The sequence below is a fragment of the Diabrotica virgifera genome, chromosome 7 (genome assembly GCF_917563875.1).
Source record: "Diabrotica virgifera virgifera chromosome 7, PGI_DIABVI_V3a".
Taxonomy (NCBI): Eukaryota; Metazoa; Arthropoda; class Insecta; order Coleoptera; family Chrysomelidae; genus Diabrotica; species Diabrotica virgifera.
In genome coordinates, this window is record NC_065449.1 from 244,183,208 (window position 1) to 244,198,811 (window position 15,604).

General features: G+C 34.5%; 1 protein-coding gene across 2 annotated transcripts in view; it reads left to right on the plus strand.

The window, feature by feature from the left end:
* Positions 1 to 381: 381 nt before the first annotated feature.
* The window catches only part of LOC114329425 (inter-alpha-trypsin inhibitor heavy chain H3), a 69,853-nt gene continuing 54,630 nt past the window's right edge, over positions 382 to 15,604 (plus strand). For both annotated transcript variants that reach the window (XR_003652320.2, XM_028278524.2), the window contains exons 1-4: positions 382 to 644; positions 9,458 to 9,700; positions 12,847 to 13,050; positions 14,916 to 15,182. Coding sequence is in view for 1 of the 2 variants with exons in the window: in XM_028278524.2 (XP_028134325.2) it covers positions 507 to 644; positions 9,458 to 9,700; positions 12,847 to 13,050; positions 14,916 to 15,182 (852 nt within the window). In the remaining variant the exon portion in view is untranslated. The remainder of the gene's footprint in view (positions 645 to 9,457; positions 9,701 to 12,846; positions 13,051 to 14,915; positions 15,183 to 15,604) is intronic.

A 15,604-nucleotide genomic window follows, 5' to 3' on the forward strand; every position in this document is an offset into this window, starting at 1 on the left:
CAAGTCCGACAGAACTGAAAGAAATTAGGGGAGGCCTATGTTCAACTTTGGATGCAGAAGGCTGGATGATGATGATGACTTTATACGTATATTATGTTGAACAGTGTATTTTATTGCTTATGAGTTTTTGGAAAATACTGCCATCTAAGTACGTATTCCCAAATTTCCATCCTTAATTTATTTATTTTTGGGTCACAGTGTTCTTTGATCGGTCTATTAGGTCAACATCAATATTTAGGATAAACTCCGTCTTTGATTGCAAGGTTTCAAATTTTGTAAATTACTTAAGCATGGGAAGCCCCACCATAAATATACCTAAAAGATATAAATATATAAATATTGCCATTAAATGCAGAAATTTGAATTAAATTCACTGATAAACTTTGACACCCGTATTTCTTATCAAATAAATCGAAATAAATTTATAATTGCAAAGCAGAATAAGTTCATTTTAGAGAGTAATTGTTATGGGTTCACTTATTCTTTACGACTTTTGATAAAACTATATGGTTACAATGTTAAGGTTGCAAAAAAGCTATTTTTGTGTTGTGGTTTGTTTAATATTATTTATAGGACAAAGTTTTGCATATGAGTATGTAGTGTTTAGGGATGGTACAGCTTCAAGACCCTCAATTGTTAAAAGGGTAAGTATCATTTACTCATTTTATTCTTATTTGTAAATATTTACATGTACTACTCTGTAAAAACGTCCAAAAATATAAAAGTTCCATTAACTATTTCTAATCTTCCAAAAGTTCCTAAACAAGTTCCAATATCTTGTAAGATTACAAGGCTCTATAAAAGAAAATCATTATTTAAATAGGTAAAAAACCGAAAAGACTTGATATTTTATAATAATTTTAGCCGGACCACCGGTTTCGATGTTTATCATTTTAGCTCATCTTCGGATCCTGGATAAAAGGCTACCTTGTTCTTCTTAACGTGCCCTCTCCTTAATAGAGGATGGCTAGTAGCCATTATCAAGAAGAACAAGGTAGCCTTTTATCCAGGATCCGAAGATGAGCTAAAATGATAAACATCGAAACCGGTGGTCCGGTGGATGTAGTAGCCATTGGCTACTACAATTGCAAACTCTTCTCTGTCTTCAGCTGTTCAAAATTTAGCCCTGACCATTGTCGGACGTTTCTCAGGCACGATAGTCTTTTCCTTACTAGTCCTCTCTTTTCCTCGAGCTTTCCTTTCAATGTTAGTTGAGCAGATTGGTACTTATTACAGTTCACCAAGAATAGCTGAAAGTCTGAAAATAACCACGCCCATGATGCGCATTCGTCATCCGACGGATCTCGCACTCAGCGTTCACTTAATATCTACCGTTTGTAACGTGAACAAGTCGGTACAGTCTGCGAAACATTTTTTTGTAAGTACGAACCGCAAAGGAGAATCAATTTAAAATTTGCAAATTTTGTTTAAATCGAATTTGAAGGGAAAAGTTTTAAATAATCAGACACGGCAAGTTATAGCAAACGTGATTCATTTTATGATAAATGAAGCGAAAAACAATGAACCGTGTAGAGATTTGAAAAAAGTGCAGGAACGTGTGGTATTGACAACAGGTGTTAGTTTAAGCAGCGTTCAAAAAATTGCTCGGGAAATGCAATTAATTGAAGATGGCGAATATTCCTCATTTGTAACTCCAAACAAAAAGAGAAAAAAAAGCGCTTCAAAAACGTGCTTGGACGATTTTGATATAGGGCGTCTTCGACGTTATATAATGGATTTTTGTATAACACAAAAACAAGTCCCAACTATGAAACGCATACACAGAACATTTGCAGAGGAGTACAACTACTCAGGTTCCATAGAAAGCCTACGAACAGTAATTAGAAAGATGGGATTTCGTTGGCGAAAAACCAGAACTAATAGAAAATTATTAATAGAAAAGCCCAATATTCAACATCTTAGACTGAATTTCTTACGTAGTATGAAACGTTACAGGAACGCAAATCGCCCAATTATATACATGGATGAAACATACGTCCATTCATCTGATACCCACCAAAAGAGCTGGTCTGATAGTTCAAACAAGGGCATACAAAAACCAGTATCTAAAGGACAGATGCTTGTGATAGTGCATGCTGGAGGTGAAAGTGGTTTTGTTAAAAACGCTTATCTGCGCTACAAACCTACTATAAAAACAGGAGATTATCATGATGCAATGAACTACGACAATTACAAAAAGTGGCTTCAGGATAAACTGATACCAAATTTGCCCCCTCACAGCGTTTTAGTGATTGATAATGCACCGTATCACAACGTACAAACTGAGAAATGTCCAACTATGTCTTCCAGGAAAGCAGAAATGCAGCAGTGGCTGACAACGCGAAATATTTCCTTTACAGATGACATGTTGAAATTTGAATTATACGACATTATAAAATTACACAAACCTCTGTTTAAAACCTATGAAATTGACAAAATACTCGAGGATAAAGGACATTCAGTTTTACGGTTACCCAAGATATTATCCGGATTTGAATCCTATAGAGTTAGTATGGGCTTCTATGAAGCAATATGTCGCTGAAAAAAATGTCAGTTTTGATTTTAAATTAGTGAAAAGTTTGTGTGGACTGAATAAAACGATGACGACAAATGCTATGGAAATGGATACGAGAAAGGTTATAAATATCTCTTTTAACAAAAGGTACTGGTACAAAGACACCATATTTATGCTTCACCGGGACCGAACATCTAATTTCTATTTATTATCCTACTGCTTACGCCCTTTTTCTCCGAAACCTTTTGGTCAATATAATGGTAATATAAAGTACAAATAGTCAATATAAAAATATAATTTTTGGTTTATAATGCCATAATTTATAGCAACACAAGCGGTTTTTGTTGGATCTATTTTATTACATCTCACTTTGTAAAAAAATACTACAAATATACTGAAGAAAAGTAATGACAGTACATAATAATAATTGTGTACGGGACCTATTAGAAACTATTCAAACTTTACGTTTCTATATTTGTGTCTCCGATTGTACCTACATTTTAAAGTTCACCCGCGCGTACAGGCTATCTTTTTCCTTCCGAGTGCGTTCTCACTTCATTGTTCGCGCAGGCAGTTAGAATTTCAGATAGTGATGTAACGAATGTCATTTTTTGAACATTCGCGAATACGAATGCGAATGCGAATATCTGCTACCGACATTCGCGAATGCGGATGCGAATGCGAATATTCAGTTTTTTTTAATTTGTTTCTATTTTTGTAATGTTTCCTAAATTTATAATGAAAAGTTAATTGATATTTAGTGTAAATCAATCTGAATCTTAAGCTTTATTACATCTCTCTCTCTCTCTCCTGTCGTTTCCCCATTACTGAGGATCGTGATTTCTTCCAATATTCCTAACAATGTTTCTCCATTGGTCTCTATCTTCAGATGCTCTAAGAGCTTCGCATAATGAGTTTCCAGCTGAATGCTTTATTTGGTCAGACCACCTAGTAGGTGATCGTCCACTTGATCTTCTCCCCGAAACGTTTCCACAAACAATTAATCTCTCCAAACGGTCGTCATCTCTGCGAACCACGTGACCAAAGAATTGCAGAATTCGTTGCAGACATATTGTGGACAGCCTTTTTTTAATATTGAGTTGGTTTAGAATGGAAACGTTTGTCCTATGAGCTGTCCAAGGTATGCGCAGCATTCTTCTCCAGCACCACATCTCAAAGACATCAATTTTTTGGCTCTTGCATGCGCGAAGAGTCCAAGTCTCTGCTCCGTATAAAAATATTGAAAATACAAGGGCATTCACCAGTCTCATCTTGATATTTTGAGAGATAGATGTGTCTTTCCAAACTTTAGTTAGGCGACTCATCGCATTTTTGGCCATACCAATACGTCTCCGAACTTCTGCTTCACAGTTACCATCGTTAGTTATACTAGACCCGAGATAGACAAAGGTGTTTACTATCTGGTATTCCTGTAATATGTTAGTCAGTCGAATAGTGTCAAATCTGTCGACCACTATTATTTTTGTCTTAGCTTTATTGATTTTCAGACCAACTTTAATGCTTTCGTACTCAGCTCTTTGCAGAAGATCAAACATTTCTTGCTCATTTGCTGCTATAAGTGTAGTGTCATCATAAAATCTTCAATTGGAGATTTTCCTAGCAGCTACTGTTACTCCACCGGCCCATCCTTCTAAAACCATCCTCATGACATGTTCACCATAAATGTTAAATAAGTCAGGTGACAACACGCATCCTTGTCTAACACATCTCTCGGTCTTGAATTGGTTTGAGAACTTCTGATCTAGTCGTACTGTCGCTATATTAGACTGGTACAGATTTTTAATAAGTGTCACTAGGTGCATTGGTGCGCCAATTTCTATTAAAATTGACCACAGATTTATCCAGCTAACACAATCAAATGCCTTTTGGTATTACATAATACCAAATAATAAAAAAAAGTGAAGGCTGATAATGTGATTATACAAAATTGAACGTAGGCCTCCCCCTTATTTTTCCACTCTTCTCGGTTCAGTGCTAATGCTGTCGATCTGGTCCCTGCGTATCTTTTTAGGTCATCCAACCATCTCGTCTGTGGTCTGCCCCTTCCTCTTTTGTAGTCCCAACGTCTCTAGTGAGTTATCGCTTCATTCCATCTTCCGTCTCTTTGTCTGCTGTTGTGTCCTGCATATTTCCATTTGAGAGTAGCTGCATGTTTGAGGTTAAGTTACCTTTTCTTAATAAAAAAGATGAGAAGTGAAGAGAAGATTTTGATTTTATTAACCTAATATTATCTTAAAATTATTTTTTTTCTGGTTTTCATATTCGCAAAACATTCGCACAAATTTCGCGAATGCGGATGCGAATGCGAATATGCAAAAACATGCGAATATTCGCGAATGCGAATGCGAATACGAATATTCGTTACATCACTAATTTCAGACTTTCAGCTATTCTTGGTGAACTGTATTTCTCAATATGTGGCCTAGGTATGATGTTTTTCTATCTACTGTCTACTTCTTTGATGAAAGTATGCGATGCAGGCCCGGCCGCGTATTTCCGTTTACGTGTCCATTTCAAGACATTGCGGTTTTGAAACGGACACCGAAACGGTGATACATATCTAGTTCCAAAAAGGTGTTGATTTGAAAGCGCCAACCCCCGAAATGTGCACGGGTTTGTACCGAAACATGTGGCGTTGGAATTCTACAAATAGGTGCATAGAACTAATAGGTCTATTATCATTTGCCGTCTAATTTGTCACAACTAAAAACTCCATCGAATATTATATCATTTATTTGTGAAAATAATATTATAAGAACATCTCGAAAAATCCGTGTATGTTCAGCCTACATCGATCGCTCGACGCAAAGATAGAGGTTTACCTTGTAGTGGAAGAATTCAATCAGGCAGACCTACAAAAGCAGAATCCCGAAAAAGAAAACATACCTAATATTTCATTAAACATTAAAAACAATGAATATGTTGCAAGAAACATTAATACTATTGTTATAATGTACGTTTGTAAAAAAAATTACTTTCAAATAAATGTACCTATTTGTGTTTCATACTACATACTTCAAACATTTGTACACCATTAGGTATAACAAACCGACTCCTTACTACCAATACCTCCTATATACCAATTTTATGCAAATTGATATATTTACATAAAAAATTATGATTTTTCCCTCGATATCTAGCCTTCCTACTGTATGTTGCTTAGAATTAATCATGAACTTGGTGTTCTTAACGTTCATTCGTAGTTCATATTTGATACTGACTTGATGTAATATATTTAGGTACTAATCGTTGGAGTGCTTTTAAACTGTCTGCAAAAATAGCGGTGTCGTCTGCGAATCTTATGTTTTTCAAGATTTTTCCGTTTATTGATATACCCTGTTCTTTCTCTGATATTGCTTCATTAAAAATAGCTTTAAAAATAGCTAAATATATGTTTGCTGAACAATAATTGTTTAGCTGAAATTAAAATATATTTTTAATATAACACTTTTAGTACCTACATATATTGTTGTGCATTACTACAAAATGTATACGTATCGTAATAATTTATTTTGACAGGATATTTTGGCACTACTTTGAGTTTTTTAACAATTATTAAGAAAAAAAGAAGGTAACTTTGGTAACAAAAAACAAAATTGTTTTATTTCCACAGATCCAATGAATAATAATTTATTATTCTGCAGATAGGCGCTATTTGTGATAAACAGTTCCAATAAAATAAAATAATGTTACAACTTAACACGTATTTGTGATAATTTCACGCGCGAAGTTCTTTTACAAACCAGTGCGCATTTCCAAATTAAACGTCTTGAAATGGACACGTATTTGAAAGCAGATATGCTCCGCCGTTTACGTGCCGATTTCAAAACTACCCAGTCTTGAAATGAACACGGAAACGTAAATACGCGGCCCGGCCCCAGGGATGGGCGAACTGGGCGGCCGCCCGGGGCGGCAAATGTAGGGGCGGCAAATTTTAGATGAAAGCAAATTTTTGAAATTGAGGAAATAAGAAATTACGTTTTTAATATTACAAAATATCAATATTATGAACAAGAGCGGCATGAATGCAACTGGAAAAAGGAGAATTAAATAAATGAAACAAGAACAATTGCAAGGCTCGTTTTATGGGAAATCGACAATACCGCATTCTTCTTCATAACATAAGAATAGTGGGATCAGAACTAAATTAAATTGCTAAAATTCACTTAAAATTAAATATACTGAAGATGAATATAATAATTGGAAACATATGGCTGAAGCTTTGTCCAGCCACGCTAAGTCTCCAGCTCATCTACAGTCACAGCGACAGTGGGTAGAACTAGCAATTAGACTAGAATCGGGCAAACCCTAGTCGAAGAAACACAAAACGTTCTAAATTCAGAAACTCGTCATTGGAAAAATGTAATAGAACAACTTATATTAATAATACAGTTCTTGGCACGGCAGTGTCTTCCTTTAAGGGGCGATTCTAATAAACTTTTTCATCGCAAAAATGGCAATTTTTTAAAGTTTGTTGAGTTGAGCTCTTTGAAAAATTTTATTTTGTTTTACAAGAGTACATTAAGAGAACAACGATTGGTAGTAAAAAGCAGCATCACTACTTGGGAAAACGTATTCAAAACGAAATTACTCAGCTCCTCCATGACCAAATCAAAAATAAAATTTTAAACTTTTTGAAATCATCAAAGTATTATAGCATAATTTTAGATTATACACCTGATATTTCTGTGGAGAACAAATGACTATTGTTGTATATTTTGTCGATTAAGCTTCCTGTGCACAAAAAGTGTTAATATTGCAAAACGTTTTCTTGGATTTGTGCCTGTACTGGAAACCACTAGCTTGGGACTTACAGAAGTTATTTTGAAAAAACTGAATGAACTGGGAATGCCTTTGCAAGATATGAGAGCACAAGGGTATGATAATGGGGCAAACACGAAAGCGAAGAACTTTTTAGCCCATTTTCTGGTCATTCACTCAACTTAGTCGTGAACGATGCTGCTTAATCCTCACAGTTTGCAGTTTCTATCTTTTCCTTAGTAATAAAAATTTGTCGGTCTTGACGGTCCAGTTAGCTGGGGCTCAGTCGATCGACAAGTTTAGTGGATTTGCGATTTGCGGTCGCTGGTTCGAGCCTCAGCTAGGTCATGAAATTTATAAAAGGCCAACGCCGTAGTATAAAACTCAATAGAGTCTACGGCTGGGTCTGGAATAAACTGGCGTCTGATCGGCCTATGGAGGAGCGGTACGGGAAGGGATAAGGGCTTCCGGCTTGGTGATACTCCTCCATAGATCCCTACCGAAGGGCGTTGACGCCTAAGAACGGTGTATACAAATAAAAATTTACAATTTTTTCTCGGCATCTAGATATTCATTGTTGGGCTATACTGAAAAATCATATTTCTAGCACATTACTGAAACCTTTGTCCGAATCTAGATGGTACTTTCCCATTGTACCACATTGTGAGAAATTGATGCAATTACTCCGATCAGTAAAGATCACTGTCAATAAAAACAACGATAAATTGGTTGCTCATGAGGCAAGAGGCAAGCTGTTTGGCAAATCAAATCCGTGATTTTACTTTTCTTTGCTATATGGTAATATTTTCACTACATATACATTTTACTTCACATTAACGTAGTCAGCAAATCACTGCAGAGTATTTATATGGGAATGTATCAGCTGTCAGTTTATTAGAAAAGGCGGAAATCCATTTTAAATATCTCAGAAGTAATTTAAAATTCCAGGGCTATTTAATAGACGCAAAAGAGTTATCATCAAAGTTAGAAATTGAGAACCCGAAAATCGGAGGCACAGTAATAGCAAGAAAGAGGAAAGTAAAAAGACAATTTGGCTATGAGGCTGAAGATGAAAGTATGGACCTAGATCCAGAGACACGATATAAGGTTGACGCAATGAACTGTCAACTCGGTGTTGACAGTTCATTGGGTTGACGTCTATTTGACAACGGTTAATGCATTAAGTGATAGATTTTTGCAAATTAAGAGCCATGGTGAAATTTTTGGGTTTTTGTACGATATAAACCAAATTAAGGATGTGACTGCTAGTGATTTATCAGATAAACGTTTTAAGTTCTTTAATTTTTGATGAGTCAAAAGATCTAAATTATGCTGATCTAAAAGTTTAACTTATCGTACTTTCCACGATTGTGAAGCCCAAGAGTACACCTCTAGATACCCTGAAAATGATTAGAGAGTATGATTTTGATTTTGCACCCAAGTAAGTGTTGCTTTAAAGATTTTATTAACCCTACCAGTGACAGTGGTCTCTAGAGAGAGAAGCTTTTCAAAGCTAAAACTAATAAAAAAGTACTTAAGATTAATTTTGTCCCAGAAACGTTTGAGTGCTCTAGCGACAATCTATATTGAACACGAAATAAATGAGTCCCTGGATCTTGAGAAATATTAAACGACTTTTTCCGTGCCAAGGCAAGAATAGTACTACTTACTTTAAAACGTAAGTGTGTAATTATGGATATGCATAGTGAGTTTTTGGATATTAAAGCATGTTAATCTATTTATAGTTATGTAGTAAAATTTCATGAAAATATTGCAAATGTGGTTTTAAGCTTGTATCGTTCAAATAAAGTGGAAAATGGCGTTAAATAATTTATCACAAAGCACACATCAATAAAAATACAATCTTGGCGATAGCTGAAGGAAGGTTGTTAGTCTTGGATCTACACAGAGGTGGGGGTGAGGGGGCGGCGGTCGCCGATCTTGCCCAGGGCGGCAAAATCCCTAGGGCCGGGCCTGATGCGATGTCCATGAAATTTTGAAGATTCTCCGTTAGATCCACCTTTAAGAGTCTTCCAATTTATTTACGAGCACAGTTGATGTTTTAACTTTTTAAAACTTTTGTGCTAGATATTATAATGTTAAAATTACTGAAATATTATACATTTTATTTTCACATTCATTTATTCATTTTATTTTTAGAATACCGAATCTGATCCTCCAAGAATTAAAGAATTTCTGGTCACCACAAATGTATCTAACCATTTTGCAGTAACTAGTGTTGTAAGTAACGTGGAAAACGCAGATAGAAATGCAAAGCAAACAGCTTTTTCGGTGGTTCTACCAGATAGAGCTTTTATTTCAGGATTTTCTATGGAAATTGATGGAATACAATACAAGGCATTCGTGAAAGAAAAGGAGATAGCTAAAAAAATTTATGACGAGGTTTGATATTACCCGTTTTATTTAAAATCGTTGCATTATAGTCGAGGAAATGAAGCTGAAAAAATGGCAAAACCTCGCAATTTTTTCGTCCAGCATCGATTTGTACAAAAATTTGGAAATAGCCTCATTACACCCTCTAGTTCATTTTCTATATTGAGCCGTTGCACGCTTTTGGTTTTTTAAGGGTGAAAACTACCCCTAATTGTAAAAAATTAAAAAATAACATTTTAAACTTTAATATTGTCAACATTTGGTTCTTATTAGTTACATAATGATTGTTTTATGCTTTAAGATATACTATCATAATATTTCAACCCTTAAAACCACCCATGTTGGAGCTATATATAACAAATTTACTTATCCTAAAAGAATAATTTCGGCTTGCATCGATTTACATAAAAATTTGGGATTAGGATCATCTCACCCTGTACTTCATATTCTATATCATGCCTAAGGGCGTTGATTATTTTTAGGGGTGTAAACTACCCCTTATTGTCCAAAATTATATAAAAACATTGTAAACTTTAGTATGTTTAAAATTTGGTTTTGATTGGTTAAATAATGATTGTTTTATACTTTAGGATATAATCTCATAATATTTCAACCCTTAAAAACCACCCTTAATAACATTACAGTTTTTACAAGTAGATATTTTAATAGATTATACAGAATAAAAAGTAGAATTCAAGAATTAGAAAAACATTTATTTACACAAAAATACGAATTTACAAATATGTACAATTACAAATACAAATAGTTTTTAACTCATCTTCCAGTATACGAACCTTTTCTGTGGTATTATACATACATAGTGTGACCAACTAGCCCGAAAAATCCGGGACATGGCCCGAATTACAAAGTCGTGTCCCGGCGTCCCGGACAAGGCTTCCGGGCCATCCGAATTTTCAATGTTTTGGTAAAATTCCATATTGAAATTTTTAATACATCATTCTTCTAAGAATTCACTGGGACGAAAAAAAGTCGACAATCTTCTAGTTCCAGTTCATCTAGAATGTTATACTAATACCACATACAAAACGCATGCATTTTATATCGTCGTATTATAGTTCTACGAAAACTCTAACTCTGGACTTTTTCCGGATTCTAAATTTTAATTATTCTCTTCTGAAAAGACGATTTAAAAACATGAATATCATTTAATGATAATTATATTTTAACCCAAGGTTCAATTTACATGGAAATCCAACATAAGTTGATTTTCTAATTTTTCGTTTTTTGAGAACGATTTACGGCTTGAAAGTCGAAACGTCAAAAACAAAAAAAGTCAAAAAACAAAAATGTAATTATCATTACAACCCATTCCACCAAAAAAAAGTTTGTCAACATAAAAATGTTAAATAATCAATAAAATGATGATATGAAAGTTTTAAGTTTTATATTAAAAAAAAATGGCCCGATTTTCATTGAAAAGTCCCGGATTTTAGTAAGTTTTTTCAGTTTTGTCCCGAATTTGACTAAATTGGAGTTGGTCACACTATACATACATTGAAAATTATCCATAAGCAGACTATCCGAATTTTTCGAAAAAAGAAATTCGTTTTATAAACATAGCTCCTTCATTTTTGGCGATAAAAAGTTTTTTCAAAAATGACTTTGTAGGAGTTTTGAAGAGTTATAAGACTGTGTAAACTAATGTTGTTCTGAAGCTATTTCCTTGTGGCATTTTTATAATCAACTATTTTCAATGGGAAATAAGCCACAATTTTACCAAAAAAATGATTTTATTAACGTTTCGAAGCCCAAATCGGGTTTCGTTGTCAAAATACAAAATAAAAAAAATAAGCCACAATTTTACCAAAAAAATTATTTTATTAACGTTTCGAAGCCCAAATCGGGTTTCGTTGTCAAAAGACAAAATACTACTAAAATAAACAAAAATATTTTTTTTATTTTAGTAGTATTTTGTATTTTGACAACGAAACCCGATTTGGGCTTCGAAACGTTAATAAAATATTTTTTTTTGGTAAAATTGTGGCTTATTTCCCATTGAAAATAGTTGATTGTGTAAACTAAATTCCGTAAGATCCCTTAGTTTTTAATTAGAGTGGGTTTAAAGGGCTCGAATAAGGGGGTGTTTGCTCGTAAATAGAGGTTTTAAATAACTATATCTCGCTAACTGTTCACTGTAATGAAAATCTATGTATAAGGAAATTTTAGTTATTAAAAAGCTATAATTTGGTAGTCCATCATTTTTTTCGTATCTCCAGTATTTTCGGAGATATTTTGAAGTAAAAGGTAAAAAATGGGAAATTCCAAAAAATTAATTTTTCTTTAAACTCCAATTTTTCTAAAATTAGCCCTTTTAAATTGGTCAAACTTCTTGGGTGTATTGATAATACAAATTTAAAATGAATTACAGAAAAGTGAAGACCAATTTTTAATTGGGAGAGTAGTTAGGGGGTCGTTTTCACTAATTTTTTCATAGAGAAAAGCAGGCACCGGCATTTTTTGATCATAAGTCGCTTAATTTTTAGGCCGGAAACTTTTAATGAATATTTTTTAAAAGGCCTATCTGTATACTTGAAAAAATATTATTTAAGTTTTCCTCGAAAAATGCAAAGTTTTTCCGTTATTTTACTTTGAATATTTCAAATTATGCATTTGACGAAAAAAGCTAACTTTTAACATGCCGTATCTCGATTTGTGTTGGTCTTAAAGATATTACAGAACAATAATTTGGTTTGCGTTACTAAAAGATACAATTTTGATATCTACAGTTTTTTTGATTAAATGCATATTTTTCGAGGTATTCTCAAAAACCCTCTAAAAAGTCGATTTTTTCATCGAAAAACTGTTACTTTCAAGCACGAATAACTCAAAAATTATTAGTTTTACGAAGAAAATGTAAAAAATATTTTTTTCTTAGAATTACTTTTTACATCGATTTACATGGTTAAAAAGTAATAAAAAATTCCCGCCCCCGAGATGGGGTGGCAACCACCCCCAAGGTTTTAGCGTACAGTGGCATGATATAGAAAATGATCCTTGGACTATTCCCTACCTTTTGTGAAAATTTCAAGTAAATCCATGCTGGACGAAAAAATTGCGAGCCAAAATGCTTCATTTCCTCGACTACTAGTTTACACTATTGTTTTACCAAAAGTATCTAATTCATTTGTTTTTAGTCTGTAGCAACAGGACAAAGTGCTGGACATGTCGCTGTGAGTACGAAAAATTCCAACAGATTCACCGTAACCGTCAACGTAGAACCCCTAAGCAAGGTCATCTTTAAATTAGAATATGAAGAACTATTGCAAAGAGAAAATGGACAGTACCAAATCATTAGCAATATTCAACCTGGACAAATGGTTAAAAAACTAAAGGTCATGGTAAGTATTTAATATTATTCCTAATCTACATTTCTCAAAGCTTCCGTGGTCTTGCTCGTTAACTCCTTCTTTTGGATCCCATTGTAACACTATCCGTGGGTCTGAGATTGGACATTTTTTTACATGTGCGTATCATAATAATAATTAATATGACAAATAATTATTGTTTGGTCCGTATTTGTCTAATCTTTCTTTGTCATCCTTTCTCGACTTGATTTTGTCCATGTTTCAGCTACGTATGTAGCAATGGGAAAAATAAGGGTATTGACCAACTTGAGCTTAGTCTTACTTGGTACTGCCAGGTCTTTCCATATTTTAATTAATTTAGCTATTTCGGTTCGGGCAATTGCTATGTAACGATATGATGCCTCGGCAAGCGATGAGCTGATCTACCAGAGACGACCGGAGGAGTGTCCGTGTGGATGCCTGTGTGCCTAGGTGGATGCCACCGTGATGAAGTGGCGTCCACCATAGTAGCGAGGAACGAGCGACTGCGTGTCGCTGTTCAGCCGTGCTGCATTGAAGTGAAATGCGGTGTCTCCATATATGGCTATGTTGATTTAACAAAACGAGATTGTTATTGTGCTGTTTATCGTATCATTTGAATGTTGCTATTACGATCGGATGACTGTAATAAAGTTTAATATTGTTTTTCCTTTGCAGAAGATGGAATTGTATTTTATTATATTTGTTTTAAACTGTATATAATTATCTTAAATATATTTACTTTATTTTTAACCTGTGTTTTACTGAGTATGTCGTCCTGAAAGCGCTACCCGTTACAGCTGGACTAAACTTGATTTCTAAGGAGCTATCGCCATTGTTGGTTATCAGTCTGTCTGTACAATCTGTCTGCTACTTCGATATTCGCGACTTGGTATATGTGCCGTAGATTATTATTTGCCCTGTCTACAATCATCATTTTTGTTTTTCCGGTGTTGATATGAAGTCCGAATCATTAATCCAGCTTAGCCATCCTGTGATGGTGGTCATTTCACTTTATACGCTGCTAGTATAAGTATGTCATCTGCGTATCGTAGTTTATTGATTTTTCTGGCTCCTGTAGTGATTTCTTCATCCAATTCATAGGCGTAACCAGGGGGGTTTTGGGGGTTATAACCCTGCTCCCATTGGGATCTAGTTTGAGCTCTATACGCTTAACACCATTATGTGTTGTTGACAAATAAAGCCATTTGGAAGTTGTAAACCCCCCCCCCCCTAGCATCATCCTGGCTACGCCGTTGATCCAATTTATCTAGTAATTTGCTCAATTCACAATATATGTTGTATGAGGCCAAGTATATATTATGTATGTACGTGGAGATCAAGACCAAAGTGGACGAGAATCATAGGTAAATGACATATGAACAGTGGCAGACAAACAGTGGATTAGATTGGCGCAAGATGGAGAAATATGGAAGTTATTGGAAGAGACCTACATTCAGGAGAAACTATATCATCTGCAAACCTCAAGTTGTTTAGAAACTCCCCATGGTTTCTTAATTATTGTTTCTCATAGCACTCTTCATAGCATTAGCATAGCATTCTACAAAACGTTGCATATTCTAGAAGAGATGGTTTCTCCTTACCTAGTAGTCTTCTAGAGGTTGGTGAGTTTTGGTTAACCAGAGATAATCATATATACACCTTCTGAAGATATCTAATGATGGTGAAACTAGTAAGGGTGTTTATGGCGCTCTCTGAACGAACTGAAACATAGGACGGCTCTTCATTTCTCTTTGCAGCGATTTTTTTTCTCTTTTCGTTAATTGTATAATAACCAATATTATGTTGCTACTTTCTATTGCTACTATAATTGTTTCTATAGTCTTTTGTTAAATTTAAGTTTGTTTTTATGGTTTTAGGTGATAATCAGGGAAAATCAACCTCTAGCTTTCTTGAACACGCCGTATCTTCAAGCAGGTAGCTCATCGATGGAACTGGCACAAACAACTATAGATCCTGATGCACGTGTCTATAAGAAAAATAATTCAGCTCTGATAATCTTCGAACCGAATATTGAAAGACAAGTGGAGTTTGCGTGCAATGGACTCGGAAATACAGAATATAATGGATTTGCTGGACAGTTTATTGTTAATTATGATGTTAATAGGACAAATGAAGGTGGAGAAGTAAGTATTGAAAAAAGTTAAATATTTTAGGGACAAAAATATTTTATGATGACACTTTAGTATGCGGTCTACTCCAAGGATGCGGTCTACCTGTGCATATCTATGATACTGTGCAGTCTACCGATCGCAATCTGACAATTCATGACGAATTTTCGGAATATAAAGAAATGCAAGAAAGCTCTTGTAGAAAACAATATTTATTCACAAGTAATAACCATTTGGAGTAAAATAAATGTACAATATTTAGGATATAATTGCAACGTAGAATAGCAGTGGCAATTCTTCAAAACCTCTATATTAGAGCCAAGTAAGAAAGTACTTACAACAACCAAATGTAAGAAAGCAGAATGGATGACGGAGGAAATTCTAGAGTTGATGAATGAAAGAGGAAAAAACAAAACCATCAATAAGACCCGCTATAA